Below are 14,505 nucleotides of genomic sequence, written 5' to 3' on the forward strand. Positions count from 1 at the left end.
AGTAAAGATATACTGGTGACTGTGAGTAACAGAAATCTATACAGTAATTGCTGTTATTTGGAGGTGATTTACAGCTTCTATGTTACTAAAATATGAACATTTTTTACTTAATTTGACTGTCCGTAAGTGCGGACACTGTGCATGAAAGGGTTCACTTTCTTTGACTCTGAGGTCGACTTTTTGTGAACACGAAACACTGATTCGCCATCGTGCGGGAGGATGCTGTCAGATGGCCAAATCTGTGTGGGCATGTTAGACAAACCTAGAACACCAGGGGACACTGACTGGCCTGCCAAAATCACCGGACCTCAATGTCTTAGAGAACTTGTGAGTTTTCCCTCCCCGTATCCCAAAATAGACCCGACGTCGTTCTTTTTTACGAAGGTCCGCGTGAGTCACTGGCGCCGAATCATTGTCCGAGAGAGCGAGGCGAAGTGAGTCGGCGTGACTCCCTGAAACGAGTCGTTTCTCAGAGCATTGAATCGAATTTCATTCCCTGAAAATCAGTGAATCGCGAATCGAATCGACTCGCCGATTCACACGCCTAGAAAACGGCGCGGCGTCGACGTCGCGCGGTCCGAGTCACGGCGCGAAGTTTCTTCTCGAGTACCGTGTGTATGTGCTCGCTCGAGCAAAATGAATGAGTGACACTTCACTATATATGAACTGATGTTGTTTGGAATCAGTATTGGCACGGTGCAATAAACTTGATTGAATCAGGGTTTGGGAGTAAATGTTGAGTGACAGAAGCTCCCTGTTTAGTCAGAGAGCAGAACAGATCTCTCTGTAGACCTGGCCGCTTGCCGAGTACTCGCACACACACACACACACACACACACACACTGCAGCATAGACACATCACCATGCTTTAACCAAGCCGTGGCATCACGCCATGTTCCGAACCCTTTTCCTTAAAGGACAACTCACGAGACGTGAGCCAGGCTAGAGTCAGGAGAACACTCAGTGTTAATGTTTCATTCCAGTTGCACCACATGCTCCTGTTCTAACACCAGGAGAACTGTGAGAACTTGGGCTTGACTTCTGGTTGTCTTCAGCTTTGCGCTAAAAAGCCTGACATCCCACTGTCGAGTCCTGAGTAGGAGCTGTTCATAGCATGGAGGACACAGGGAGGCGGTGCGTGCATAAACCCTCTTCACTAGTAGAGAACGAGATGTGAATCTGTCCTGCTGGGAAGAAAGCGGAGCTTCAGGTGTGGTCTTTCTCTCAGACTACAGCTGTTTCATCTCTATTTTTCCAAGAGTGCCACTGAGTGTTTTTCTTTTTTTTCCTCTTCTGAAAAATCAATATTGAGACACCAAGCTAATGTTTGCTGTTAAAAGTGGCAAGCTAGATAATTAGCCAGAAAGCGCTAAGGGGGTTACAGCAGGGATCCTGGCCGGTGACCTCATTTTAAGAGCTTGGAAATTGGCTCTTGTTGGATGCGGTGCCGCTGTGGTCTGGTGTAAAATGGGCTTGAGATAGAAAATGGAACGAAGGATTGTAATTGCATCCCTCCATCCATTTTCCATACCGCATATCCTACACAGGTTCATGGGGGAGCCTGGAGCCTATCCCAGGAAACTCGAGGCACAAAGGCGGGCGGACACCCTGGACAGGGTGCAGACCCATCGAAGGGCACATTCGCATACACTTTGACACACTACGGACAATTTGGAAATGCCAATCGGCCTACAATGCATGTCTTTGGACTGTGGGAGGACCCGGAGGAAACCCCTAAAGGACGGGGAGAACGTGCAAACTCAACGCATACAGGGCGGAGACAGGATTCGATCCCCCATCCCCGATGGTGCGACTCAAACGTGCCCCTACAATAAAGCAAGTCTGTATGTATATATATATATATATATATATATATATATATATATATATATAGTTGGTAAAATTTTCTTCTGGATCTGAGGTGAACTCACAAGGGGTCTTATGTTCGTTATGTCGTGTGGGCCGCTCTTTGTTTTCACATCAGCACAAACTGCGCCCCAGTCAGCCGGGATTCCCAAATTCATTGTGCAAGCAAACTCAAACAGTGCTATTATGAATTTTCTGCAACCCCAAGACTTGACCACGGTGCATTTCTCTCTCTCTCTCTCTCTCTCGATTTACAGATTAGTATTGTGAACCCATCTGTGCTCGTTTGTTTTCTTGACTTCCGTAGTTCACTTAAACACTCCTCCTTGAAACTCTCCTGAATGCAGTCACATTTGGCTAATATTTCCTAATATAAGATTACAACACACCAAATATACAATTATCAAGCAGTTATTTCTAGCACGGTGGCTTAGCGGTTAGCACGCTCGCCTCACACCTCTAGGGTCTGGGGTTCGATTCACACCGTGGCCCTGTGTGCGCGGAGTTTGCACGTAATCCGGGTACTCCGGTTTCCTCCCCCAGTCCAAAGACATGCATGGTAGGCTGATTGGCATGTCCAAAGTGTCCGTAGTGTATGAATGGGTGTGTGAGTGTGTATGTGTGTACCCTGTGATGGACTGGCACCCTGTCCAGGGTGTACCCCGCCTCGTGCCCGATGCTCCCTGGGATAGGCTCCAGGTTCCCCACACGACCCTGAAGGAAGGATAAGCAGTATAGAAGATGGATGGATGGATGGATGGATATTTCTAGCTGTTGTGACTAATTTCAAACTTGACGTAGTCTTGTTCGAACGGCAGATACGTTTGCAAGTTTTAGCATTTTATTTCTAAAATGATCCACTGATAGAATAAGACAAATGTACAGCTTGAAATAAGTCAAAATGCCTAAGAGATCGGATTAATACTCTTCTGTTTGGTTTACTGTAAGCGTATAACAGAAAACACTGGATAAATCTGGCTACGTTTAAGATACACGCGATGGCCAAAAGTATGTGGACACCTGAGGATCACAAAAATATGTATTCCTTCTCCTTATCCTGTAGCTTTAAGATTTCCCGTCACTGAAATCGAGAGGGCCAGACTTGTTCCAGCACGACAACACCCGTGCGCACTAAACGAGGTTCACGTATAAAGGCACGGTTTGCCAAGGTTGTCCTGCACAGAGCCCTGACCCCAACCCCACTGAACGCCTTTGGGATGAACTGAAGCGCCGACATCAGCGGCCGATCTCACTAACGCTCTTGTAACTGAATGAATGGACACAAATCCCCACAGCCACGCCCCAAAATCTAGCGGAAATCCTTCCCAGAAGAGTGGCGCTTATCATAACAGCGAAGAGGGACGAAATCTGGAATGAGATGCACATATAAGTGTGATGGTCAGGGATCCACAAACTTTTGGCCATATAATGTCTTTTCACTCGAAAAGATGACTTTTTTTTTTAGGTTGGAACGTAGCAGACGTAGATGGACAACAGTTTCAGAACAGCAGGGTTTGTTTTTCTTCATAGTTCGAGTGTAATATATTCATAATAAATATTAATGTTAGTAAACTCACCCGACCTCATGTCCTACTCCACATGATTGTGTTTATTATGCTAGTTCCTCAGCAGCTGGATGAACTTACCGCTCGTCATAGACCTTCCGAAGTGCGGGTTTGTGGTTAAAGTTTCCCGCTTGACAAGAACTTCGCAGTGGTACTTTGTGAGAACTTCTCTTGTGTGACTTCTCTCAGCGTGTGCGTTCTATCAGCACGGAGCAGAGGAAGTGCCGAGGGTTAGGCAGCCGTAACACTCAATCTCACGCTACACACCCTGCATCTCTGCTCTCCCGTCGAGTCCCAGCTGCAGCGCTCTTTATTATACAGGAGGTACAGGAGAGTAGGAGCACAAACGTTCTGCCTGGCTAGTCCACACGACATGCTAGTCCAGGAGTTGCGGTAATTTACATCGAATGAAACGGCACTCGGCCGATGGGATGAGACGAGACGAGATGCTAGTGCCAGGACGTGCTTAAATGGGGAAGATACGAATAAAAGAAACGTCATAGCCGCTTCGTTAGGAGAAACTGGAGTGAAGCTTCCAGTGTTAAACGTTGCCGTGGAATATCTCGATGAATCGATAAAGACGGGCCGTAAAGATATTTGAAGGAAAAAAACCTTAATTATACTAAACTACGACAAAAGCGTAGATACTACCGACTACATCCTTTAAGAAAAGGTTAGTTAATTAGTTAGATAGCAAGCTAGGGTAGTTAGTTAGCTGATACTGGTTAGGATTGGTAAGAGCTGTGTTATAATATGGGGGGAATCTCCTCAACCACCACTAGTGTGTAGCATCCACCGGGATGATGTGACGGCAGCCATAGAGCGCCAGAACGCCCACCACACACCAGCTACTAACGCAGACGAGAGAGTGACGTAGCCAATTCTGATTATTAGAGGGCCGTGATAGAGAAGGGCCAATGGGGGAATTTCGTCAGGACGCCGGGGTTATACCCTTACTCTTTACTATTATAAGTGTCCTGGGATTTTTATCGACCACAGAGAGTCAGGACCTCGGTTTAAGGTCTCATCAGAAAGACGGTGCTGTTTTTACACTATAGTGTTGCCGTCACTATACCGGGGCATCAGGACCCACACAGACCACGGGGTGAGCGCCCCCTGCTGGCCGCACTAATACCACTTCCAGCAGCAACCTTAGTTTTCCCCAGGTCTCCCATCCAGGTACTGGTCACGCTCAACCCTGCTTAGGTTATGACCAGATTTGTCATTATTTGTAAGTGATATGTGATTTCTCTGTGTGTTTGTGTAGGTGTGGCAGTGTGGTGGCAGCGTGGAGGTTCTGCCCTGTGCCCGTATCGCCCACATCGAGCGCGCCCACAAGCCATACACCGAGGACCTGACCGCGCACGTGCGCCGTAACGCCCTGAGAGTAGCCGAGGTGTGGATGGACGAGTTTAAGAGCCACGTCTACATGGCCTGGAACGTTCCGCAGGAAGTGAGTCCATCCCACACCGCTCATTTACCACTTACACACGCTTACACATCTGATTCCGTATGAATAGTTTCGACTCGTATAAACAGTGCCGCATCATGTTTTCAGAAAGCTGGCACTAATTTTATCCACTGGTAGCTTAGGTAAAGAGATTAGATTAGCGTAATCAGTTCCAAGCAGATGTTTATTATTATTTTTTTTTCTCCTGGCGTGTGTGGAATACAAATTCGACGCAGCTTGGTGTAATCCGCACAACGATGACAGAGCTCTTGGGAGACGGAAAAAACGAAAAAGGCTACACTGAGAAATATGTGTTGTTTTTGTTTCGTGGTTTGTAGTCACTCAGAGCTGATCCTCTGTATTCAGGAGCCCTGGCGCAAATCGTGCATTCATCAGCCGCATAGCAATTAAACTCATTTGGAAGGAACAGAAGGAACAACCAATTTATCAAGCGGGCCCGTCGCTTGGCCGAGGCTTCGCCGCGAGAAGAAACGGAGAAAAGCTCGGAGGCCGAGCAGCCCGGACGCGGTCTCGAATCCCGAGCTTCGAATTACACGAGCGTGTATTCCCAACCCTGTGAAGCGAAGCTCGTCGTTCTTCACAGCACCGAGACAAAGCGTAAACAGGTTCACGAGTGTAGAGTCGGCTGCTGACCTTAAGATCGGTTGGTAAGTGAGTACGTAGGTGCACCCTCGCGAGCATCCGAGCTTCACGGTAAAGCTGACGCGACCAAAGAAACGGAAGACCACGATCGTACAGTTCGAAAACCCGTCCGTTTTCAAAAGACACAGGAAGTGGAGTGAGGAGAGCGTGTAAAAAAAAAAGCGTGTAACTTTATGCTAACGAGAAGCAAAGATGTGTCCACTACCCGTCGGAAATGTTTCCATCCCTACTGTGAAGCATCTGTTTTTTTGGGCTCGGCATATTCTTTCCTCTGTGCAGCTGCTGAGCCAATCATTGACGCTCACTGTGCTGCTACAGGCTTCGTATAAAGCTCCGTGGGACATAACGATATTATCATCCCTACACGATATTATCCAGTGAGGTTCATCACCAATTACGTTATGCGTTTTTGAGTTCGTTAACATGAAATGAAATTAATAGAATATAAATTTAATTATCTATTAAACCGAGTCTCAGGTCTAACACTTATATCCTAACACTACGATATACTGATATTATTTGTGAATGAAATATTATATTCGTTAATATGGTTAATATGGTTAGGAAAGAACTCCCCGAGACGATACGAGGAAGAAACCTCGAGAGGAACCAGACTCAGAAGGGAACCCGTCCTCGTCTGGGTGACACCGGATAGTGCGGTTATAAATAAAATCGTGTAACCAGGAAAATTCATTACAGTTTTTACACGAAGTCCGTTTTGTTGAACTTCTCCACTGTTCACTGATGGAGACTCGAGTCTCTAGATCTGCTCGTTTACCTAAACAAAAAAAAAACTATTCGGAAAAAGCTCGACTAAACAAATATGTTTTCAGCCTGGACTTAAACACTGAGACTGTGTCTTGAGTCCCGAACACTAACTGGAAGACTGTTCCATAACAGTGGGGCTCTATAAGCGAAAGCTCTTCCCCCTGCTGTCGCCTTCGCTAATCGAGGTACCAACAAATAGCCTGCACCTTTTGATCTAAGTAGGCGTGGCGGATCATAAAAGACCAAAAGTTCGCTCAGGTACTGTGTCGCGAGACCGTTCAGTGCTTTATAGGTTAATAATAGTATTTTATAATCAATGCGAGATTTCACTGGGAGCCAATGCAGTGTTGATAAGATCGGCGTGATGTGGTCGTATCTTCTGGTTCTAGTACGGAACCAGTTAATTAATATAATATGATCATATTAATGGTGATGATGAATAAAAAAGTGATTACATTACACTGCCCCATGACACGTAAATGGAGGTTGAGACCTAGGCTAAACAAGAAGCGAAGAACGCTAGGCCAGGAAACCAAACTCGAGGAACAAACGCTTGGCACGGTGATAACACTCAATACTTCGCGATGAACGACAAGACACGAGGGGTTTAAATACTAAACGAAATCTATTATACAGCTACTGTATGTTGTGTGTGTGGCAATGTTTTTGTTCTCCGTCTTTGGAGAACGATAAGGAGTCTGTTAGCGTTATATAAAGTTGTGTTTATTTTTATGGACTGTTAATACCACTCAGAAGAGAAGGAATGAATGAATCAGATTGTTGGTGAGCGGAAGTGTTTTCGCTCTGACGGTATTCTTCATGGTGAGCTAGCATGAGGATGTATTTTTGACAAAGAGTACAGCTCACTTCTGTAGGTTGCTCTGGATAAGGGCGTCAACTCGCTGCGTCTTTACGACCAGCTTTTATAACAATATACCCGTGGACCCGTCGGACCGCTCAGGTGGACGAAACGTCCTTCACCTACAGTTCTTTTCAGACCTAACGCGACTCCAGCAGAAGTAAAGTCTATTTGAGAGATGTGTGGTGAAAAAACAGCGAGTGCGGTATAAGGATGTGAATCGAAGCAGCACTCGTCTTAAACATGTCCATTATAGTTCTGAGCCAAACTTTCCATTTACTTCCATTTAGAGGCCTAACTTTTATCTTAATGCAAATCCATTAACTACAGACACTCACGAGTGTCTCTTTATATTTGTGTGTGTGTGTGTGTGGTTGTATTCGTATGCGTATAGGACTCCGGCATAGACATTGGCGATATCTCTGCGAGGAAAGCCCTGAGGAAAAGGCTGCAGTGTAAGACGTTCAGGTGGTACCTGGTGAACATCTACCCCGAGATGAGGATGTACTCGGACACCATCGCTTACGGAGTGGTGAGATGTCACACACGCCTCACGCATCGACTTTTTATTCACCACTCGTTCACACACACTCGCATACACACGTACAGCGCTCTACTGTGACCGATTTTTTTTTTTTTTTACCATCTTAATTAAGGGTGCCAATAATTCTCGAGCTAAATGTAATTCTTAGATAAATATGACGTTTGTGACGTGTGCGCAGGCTACAGGTTGCACCACAAACACAAAAACATGAAAAATTGTCTGATGTTTCTCTCATTTTCACTCAACAAATTGTCTACACAACGTCACGGCTTTGTTCTAAAGACCCGACACCGGAGACTCCTTACAGGATGCTTTGCTAAACAACGACACGTTTTTTTCCATTCGATTCGATTCGGTTTGATTCGTATCGCGCTTTTAACAACGGGCATTGTCCCAAAGCAGCTTTAGAGAAATGCATCAATTCAGAATATAAATTTTAAATGTATGAAGTTGTCACTAACGAGCGAGCCTGAGGCGACGGCGGCGAGGAAAAAAAGCTCGACTAAACAAATATGTTTTCAGCCTGGACTTAAACACTGAGACTGTGTCTTGAGTCCCGAACACTAACTGGAAGACTGTTCCATAACTGTGGGGCTCTATAAGCGAAAGCTCTTCCCCCTGCTGTAGCCTTCGCTAATCGAGGTACCAACAAATAGCCTGCACCTTTTGATCTAAGTAGGCGTGGCGGATCATAAAAGACCAAAAGTTCGCTCAGGTACTGTGTCGCGAGACCGTTCAGTGCTTTATAGGTTAATAATAGTATTTTATAATCAATGCGAGATTTCACTGGGAGCCAATGCAGTGTGGATAAGATCGGGGTGATGTGGTCGTATCTTCTGGTTCTAGTACGGACTCTAGCGGCTGCATTCTGGACTAACTGGAGTTTGTTTATGCTCCTACTGGAACATCCAGACAGTAAAGCATTACAGTAATCTAATCTAGACGTGACGAAAGCATGAACTCATTTTTCTGCATCATGTAGTGACAATGTATTTCTTATCTTAGCAATATTTCTGAGATGAAAGAAGGCCATCCTAGTAATATTATCTACATGAGCATCAAATGATAGGCTGGAGTCAGTAATCACACCGAGGTCTGTTACTGCTGCACATGACGAAACAGAAAGTCCATCCAGAGTTACTGTGTGATCGGATATAAGTACTTCTGTCTTGTCGGAATTAAGCGAAAGGAAGTTAATAAACATCCAAGGTCTAATGTCTTTTGCACATTCCTCAACTTTATTAAGCTGGTGTCGGTCGTCTGGCTTCGCTGAAACATACAGCTGTGTTTCATCAGCATAACAGTGGAAGAAAGTTCCATGTTTATGAATAATTTGACCTAGAGGTAGCGTATATAAAGGAAAAAGCAGTGGGCCTAAGAAAGAACCTTGTGGAATACCAAACTTTACCTCGGTATGCACGGAGAAGTCTCCATTTATATCTACGAACTGATAACGTTCGGTCTAATAAGACCTGAGCCAGGAGAGGACCGTTCCCTTAATGTTAAACATTTTCTAGTCAATCAAGGAGAATATTATTATCCGTTGTATCAAAAGCTGCATTAAGGTCAAGCGACACAAGCAAGGAGACACAACCCTGATCAGAGGCCAGTAGTAGTAGGTCGTTTACTACTTTAACCAGCGCCGTCCCTGTGCTATGATGAGGCCTGAATCCTGACTGATACATTTCCCGGATGTTGCTCTTGTGTAAGTACGAGCACAGCCGCTGCGCTACAACCTTTTCTAAGATCTTGGAGATAAAGAGCAGATTTGAGTCAGGTTCTTTAAGGTCAGTTTTTTCAATCAGGGGTTTAATAATGGCTAGTTTAAATGATTCAGGTGCATAGCCAGTGTCAAGGGAGTCCACACGTGTGAATCCACACCAGCACCTCTCGGCCAATCAGATTCGAGAATCCACAGTCCTGCTGCTGAGGTTTTAGAAGTTTCTGAAATAGCACAGCGGAGCGCAGGTGTAATATTTACATGCGCGAGGCAAGAGGACGTTACGTTAAAAGTCATTACGTTACGGCTTTTCTCGGAACAAACTCCCAAGCAGACACCGTAATCAGAGACGGGAGAGTAATCCGAATCCTGAACGCAGGCCGAGGTCGAGACACAGAAGCAGTAGAGGCGTCGGGGGCAAGAGGGGACCGTCAGAGCAACGTTAACACCACAGCGACTAAACACACACACACACACACACACATGTAGGTGACATAACAGCAAGACACGTGAAGGTCATGTGACACAGGCAGATGATACATTTTTTATTTTATTTTATTTTTTTGTTCTTTTTTTATATTATTTATTATTATCGCTTTTTAAATAAATGCAAATTGTATTTTTTAAAAAGTAAAAAAAACAAAACAAAAGAAATTCCATTTCCATCGTGTTCGAGAATCGTGATACGATATCTCCCAGCCCTAGTGAGGTTAGCACCAGGGCTGAGCGATATGATGATATACAATCCCTTCCGAAACTATCGGAACGTCAAGGCCAGTCCTTTTTTTTTTTTTTCCTTCTTTTTTTTTCTGTGAACTGAAAACATTTGGGTTCGAGATCAAAAGACGGATATAAGACGAGAGTTCAGAATTTCAGCTTTTATTTGCTGGTATTTATTCGCATTTATATCTTTTAAACGGCATAGAACATAGCGCATTTTCCATCAGACCACCCAAATTGGGCGTGCAAAAATATCGGAACACGCGACTGACAGGTGTTTCTTGTCACCCGGGTGTGTCCTGTGTAAAAACGATGACGTCACGCGCGCGCCTATTACGCGTTCAGTGTGTAGGCATGCATGCGAGGACTTCAAAACGACGCGCGAGACGCTCAGAAATACAGGACTGTGTCCGTGCTGTTTATTCGGCGAGTTTATCCATGCTTCTCGATAAAGAAGCATAATAAAAATCGATGCCGTCAAGCCGCTTTTTGCGGACCCGTTTGAACGACGATCGTTGCGAGGACGTCGTCGTCTGCACGCAAGACTTTTCAAAAACGCAAAGGACAAACTTTTCCGTTTTTACGTTTCCATCGTCGTCGTGTAAACGTACCCTCGGCGTTCAGTTGCGCCTGTGACGTCTGCATTTGTTGTTAAAAAGGATACGCCGACATGGAGATCAGAGAGCTGTCTATGGGAGAAAAGCAAGCCATTTTAAAGGGTTAAAAAAAATGAGGGAAACCAATCAGGGGCGTTGCACAAACATCAGGTACAGGCAATTTGGAACGTCCTGAAAAAGAAAGAAACCACTGGTGTACCGAGCGACAGACACCGAATGGGTCTGATAAACAGATATCGTACTCAATCGTTCAATTTGTACATTTTTAAACAGATCGTCAGTGTTAGAAGTAGTAGAAAGTATCATCAAACTCAGTCTAAGAGTTGTTCATCTTTGCAGTTTTAATGCTGTTTAACCAGCAGCTCATTCTCTCATCCATGCTAACGCTGCTCCTCTGACTAGCGCCAGATCCGGGTTTTTTTTTTTTACACACGCACGGCATCTGAAGTTTCGACTCTCAGGCTCCCGAATCAGTCGAAATCCGTCGGTGTGTTTTTTCCGCATGCAGCTCTCGACCCAATCGACCCAGCCCTGATTTTATATTCATGCCGAATCGTGATCTGAAAACGTCCGCGTGTCTTTTCACCTCTCCCGAACCGTCGTGTTAACACACGTGACTCGGCTCCGCGGTCGCGGCCCGTTCACCTTACGCCTCCGTGCGGTATTCCTCGGCGGGTGGAGAGAACGGGTTAGTCTTATTAAAATGAATTCCGGGGTTGTGAAAGAACTCTTGCCCTCATTACTCTGAGGGCTGTCAATCAAACCGGAGTGTAGGAGCAGAATGCTGAAGAGCGGGTTTGCGCAGTCACACAGGAGCGAGTATCAAAATTTAAAGGTGAATTAAAAAAAAAGTTCTTTTGACAAAACACGGAGGAAACGCGTAAACGCATTTTAGTGCGAAATCCGCGAATACGTGTTAAAACCGCTGTAGAAATCAGGACGTAAAAATCCATATGTACGCTTTCTTTATTACACGAGGAATAAAACACCATATGTTATGTCTGCTGTTGTAGGAAAATAATCAACGATGCTGTGGTGGATTATTATCCAATAACGGCACGTCCTGAAGTCTTTTATTCCACTTCTACAATGGCGATGTTCCAACATGAATGACACGGCTTTTTTTTTTTTTATCCGTTTATAGTTACAGTACAACGTTGTGGAAGTCGCTTCCTGTTAGCACTTCCGTTATAGCAGCTAGGAACGTTCCTTTTACGGCGAAACCACAGAACATCTGAACGTGTCTGAAAGCGGAGACTCCTTCCAAAAATGCTAGCTAAGTAAATAGCCGCCACACGAGTCCCTGTGGAAGTTGTCGCCATGGAAACAGTACCATATAAGAACAAGGGTGTCAATACAGACCTGTGATTTGACCGATCGGAGTCGAGAACTCAGCAGCGCTGTAGCCGGGTGCAGTAAATGCGTACGGGACTTTTAGCGTTTGCGAGAGCTAGGGATTTGATGTCCGATGTAAAGTGTTGCCGTTTAGCTTCAGGCAGGAAGAGAGGACGTGATCCTACACAGTGACCGCTTCTAAAAAAAAAAAAAAAACAGCCCCGAGGCATGAGTTCATCAGTGAAGATAAGATAAATGTGTACGTGTGTCTGTGCTGAAGCTTTAGTCTCCCAGCAGTGAGCGTGGATTTGTGTCTGTCCTGTGTGCAGCTGAGGAACTCTCTGAAGAGCGAGCTGTGTCTGGATCAGGGGCCAGACACCGACAACGTCCCCATCCTGTACCTCTGCCACGGGATGACTCCTCAGGTGAGCGGTAATGTCTGTCTCTCGTTCTTCTTGTCTCTCTCTCCCTCTCTCTCTCTCTCCCTCTCAGTCTGTCTAACTTTCTGTATCTCTCTTTTTGTATCTCTCTGTCTCTGTCTTTTTGTATCTCTTTGTGTCTCTCCTTCTTTCTCTCTCTCTTCCTCTGTCACGCTTTCTGTGTCTCTCTGTCTGTCTCTTTTTGAATCTCTCTCGTTATGCCTCTCTGTCTTTCTCTCTTTCTCTATCTCTCTTTGTACCTCTCTGTCTCTGTGTCTCTGTCTGTCGCTCTTTCTGTACCTGTCTGTGTCTTTGTCTCCTTCTGTCTCTCTCTTTGTGTCTCTCCCTTTTTCTGTATGTCTCTCTCTTTTTCTGACACACTCTGTGTCTCTCTGTCTCTCTTTCTATATCTCTATGTCTCTGTGTTTCTGTATCTCTGTGTGTGTGTCTCTCTCTCAGTCTCTCTTTGTGCCTCTCTCTTTTTCTGTATCTCTCTGTGTGTGTCTCTGTCTCTCTTTCTACATCTCTATGTCTCTGTGTTTCTGTATCTCTGTGTGTGTGTGTGTCTCTCTCAGTCTCTCTTTGTGTCTCTCTCTTTTTCTGTATCTCTCTGTGTGTCTCTCTGTCTCTCTTTCTACATCTCTATGTCTCTGTGTTTCTGTATCTCGGTGTGTGTGTCTCTCTCTCAGTCTCTCTTTGTGTCTCTCTCTTTTTCTGTGTCTCTCTGTCTCTCTTTCTATATCTCTATGTCTCTGTGTTTCTGTATCTCGGTGTGTGTGTCTCTCTCTCAGTCTCTCTTTGTGTCTCTCTCTTTTTCTGTGTCTCTCTGTCTCTCTTTCTATATCTCTCTGTCTCTGTGTTTCTGTATCTCTGTGTGTGTGTGTCTCTCTCAGTCTCTCTTTGTGTCTCTCTCTTTTTCTGTATCTCTCTGTGTGTCTCTCTGTCTCTCTTTCTATATCTCTATGTCTCCGTGTTTCTGTATCTCGGTGTGTGTGTCTCTCTCTCAGTCTCTCTTTGTGTCTCTCTCTTTTTCTGTGTCTCTCTGTCTCTCTTTCTATATCTCTATGTCTCTGTGTTTCTGTATCTCTGTGTGTGTGTGTCTCTCAGTCTCTTTGTGTCTCTCTCTTTTTCTGTATCTCTCTGTGTCTCTCTGTCTCTCTTTCTATATCTCTATGTCTCTGTGTTTCTGTATCTCTGTGTGTGTGTGTCTCTCTCAGTCTCTTTGTGTCTCTCTCTTTGTCTCTCTGTCTCACTCCTTGCATCTCTTACTGTATCTCTGTGTCTCTCTTTCTCTGTCTCTCGTTCTGTATCACTTTCTCTATCTCTCTGTCTTTCTCTTTTTCCGTATCTCTCTGTGAGTCTCTCTGTCTCCCTCCCTGTCTCTCTTCCTATATCTCTGTGTTTCTGTATCTCTGCGTCTCTCTCTTCCTGTATGTCTCTATGTCTTTGTCTCCTTCCGTGTCTCTCGCTCTCTTTGTGTCCTCCTCTCTTTATCTCTCTTTGTGTCTCTCTGTCTCTTTCTCTATCTTGCTGTGTCTCACGTTCCCCCCCCCCTCTCTCTCTCTCTCTCATGATCATGTCCTTCATCAGTGTCCTGCTGTGTTGATCATTCATCTCGCTTTAGCATTAAATTCAGAGCACAGTTATTTCCCTGTGTGAGAGAGCCGTCCTAAACATCCTAAACGTTCTAAATGCCTTAAACGTCCTAAACGTCACCTCTCACGTGCTCAGGGTTTTTAACTCAGTAGGACCCCATGCTAGTGAAGGGCGTGTGTGTGTGTGTGTGTGTGTGTGTGTGTGAGAACAGTGATTTATTCAGTGTGTATCTGTTCAGAACCTCAAACCAAGATCCGATAAGTGTAAGATGTCTTAATTTAGGAATAATATCTCGCCGAATCTTATCTCAGGTGAGGAAATCCCGAACTAATATACCAGCTCCCGCTGTATAGATAGGAAAGGACACCTCGGAAGCCGGAGCT

General features: G+C 45.0%; 1 protein-coding gene across 2 annotated transcripts in view; it reads left to right on the forward strand.

The window, feature by feature from the left end:
- galnt18b (UDP-N-acetyl-alpha-D-galactosamine:polypeptide N-acetylgalactosaminyltransferase 18b) overlaps nt 1–14,505 on the forward strand; it is a 112,091-nt gene that overhangs the window by 80,647 nt on the left and 16,939 nt on the right. For both annotated transcript variants that reach the window (XM_053633967.1, XM_053633968.1), the window contains 3 exons: nt 4,699–4,884; nt 7,566–7,703; nt 12,437–12,532. In XM_053633967.1, coding sequence (XP_053489942.1) covers nt 4,699–4,884; nt 7,566–7,703; nt 12,437–12,532 — 420 coding nt within the window. The remainder of the gene's footprint in view (nt 1–4,698; nt 4,885–7,565; nt 7,704–12,436; nt 12,533–14,505) is intronic.

This window comes from Ictalurus furcatus, chromosome 10 (assembly GCF_023375685.1).
Source record: "Ictalurus furcatus strain D&B chromosome 10, Billie_1.0, whole genome shotgun sequence".
In the NCBI taxonomy this organism is placed as follows: domain Eukaryota; kingdom Metazoa; phylum Chordata; class Actinopteri; order Siluriformes; family Ictaluridae; genus Ictalurus; species Ictalurus furcatus.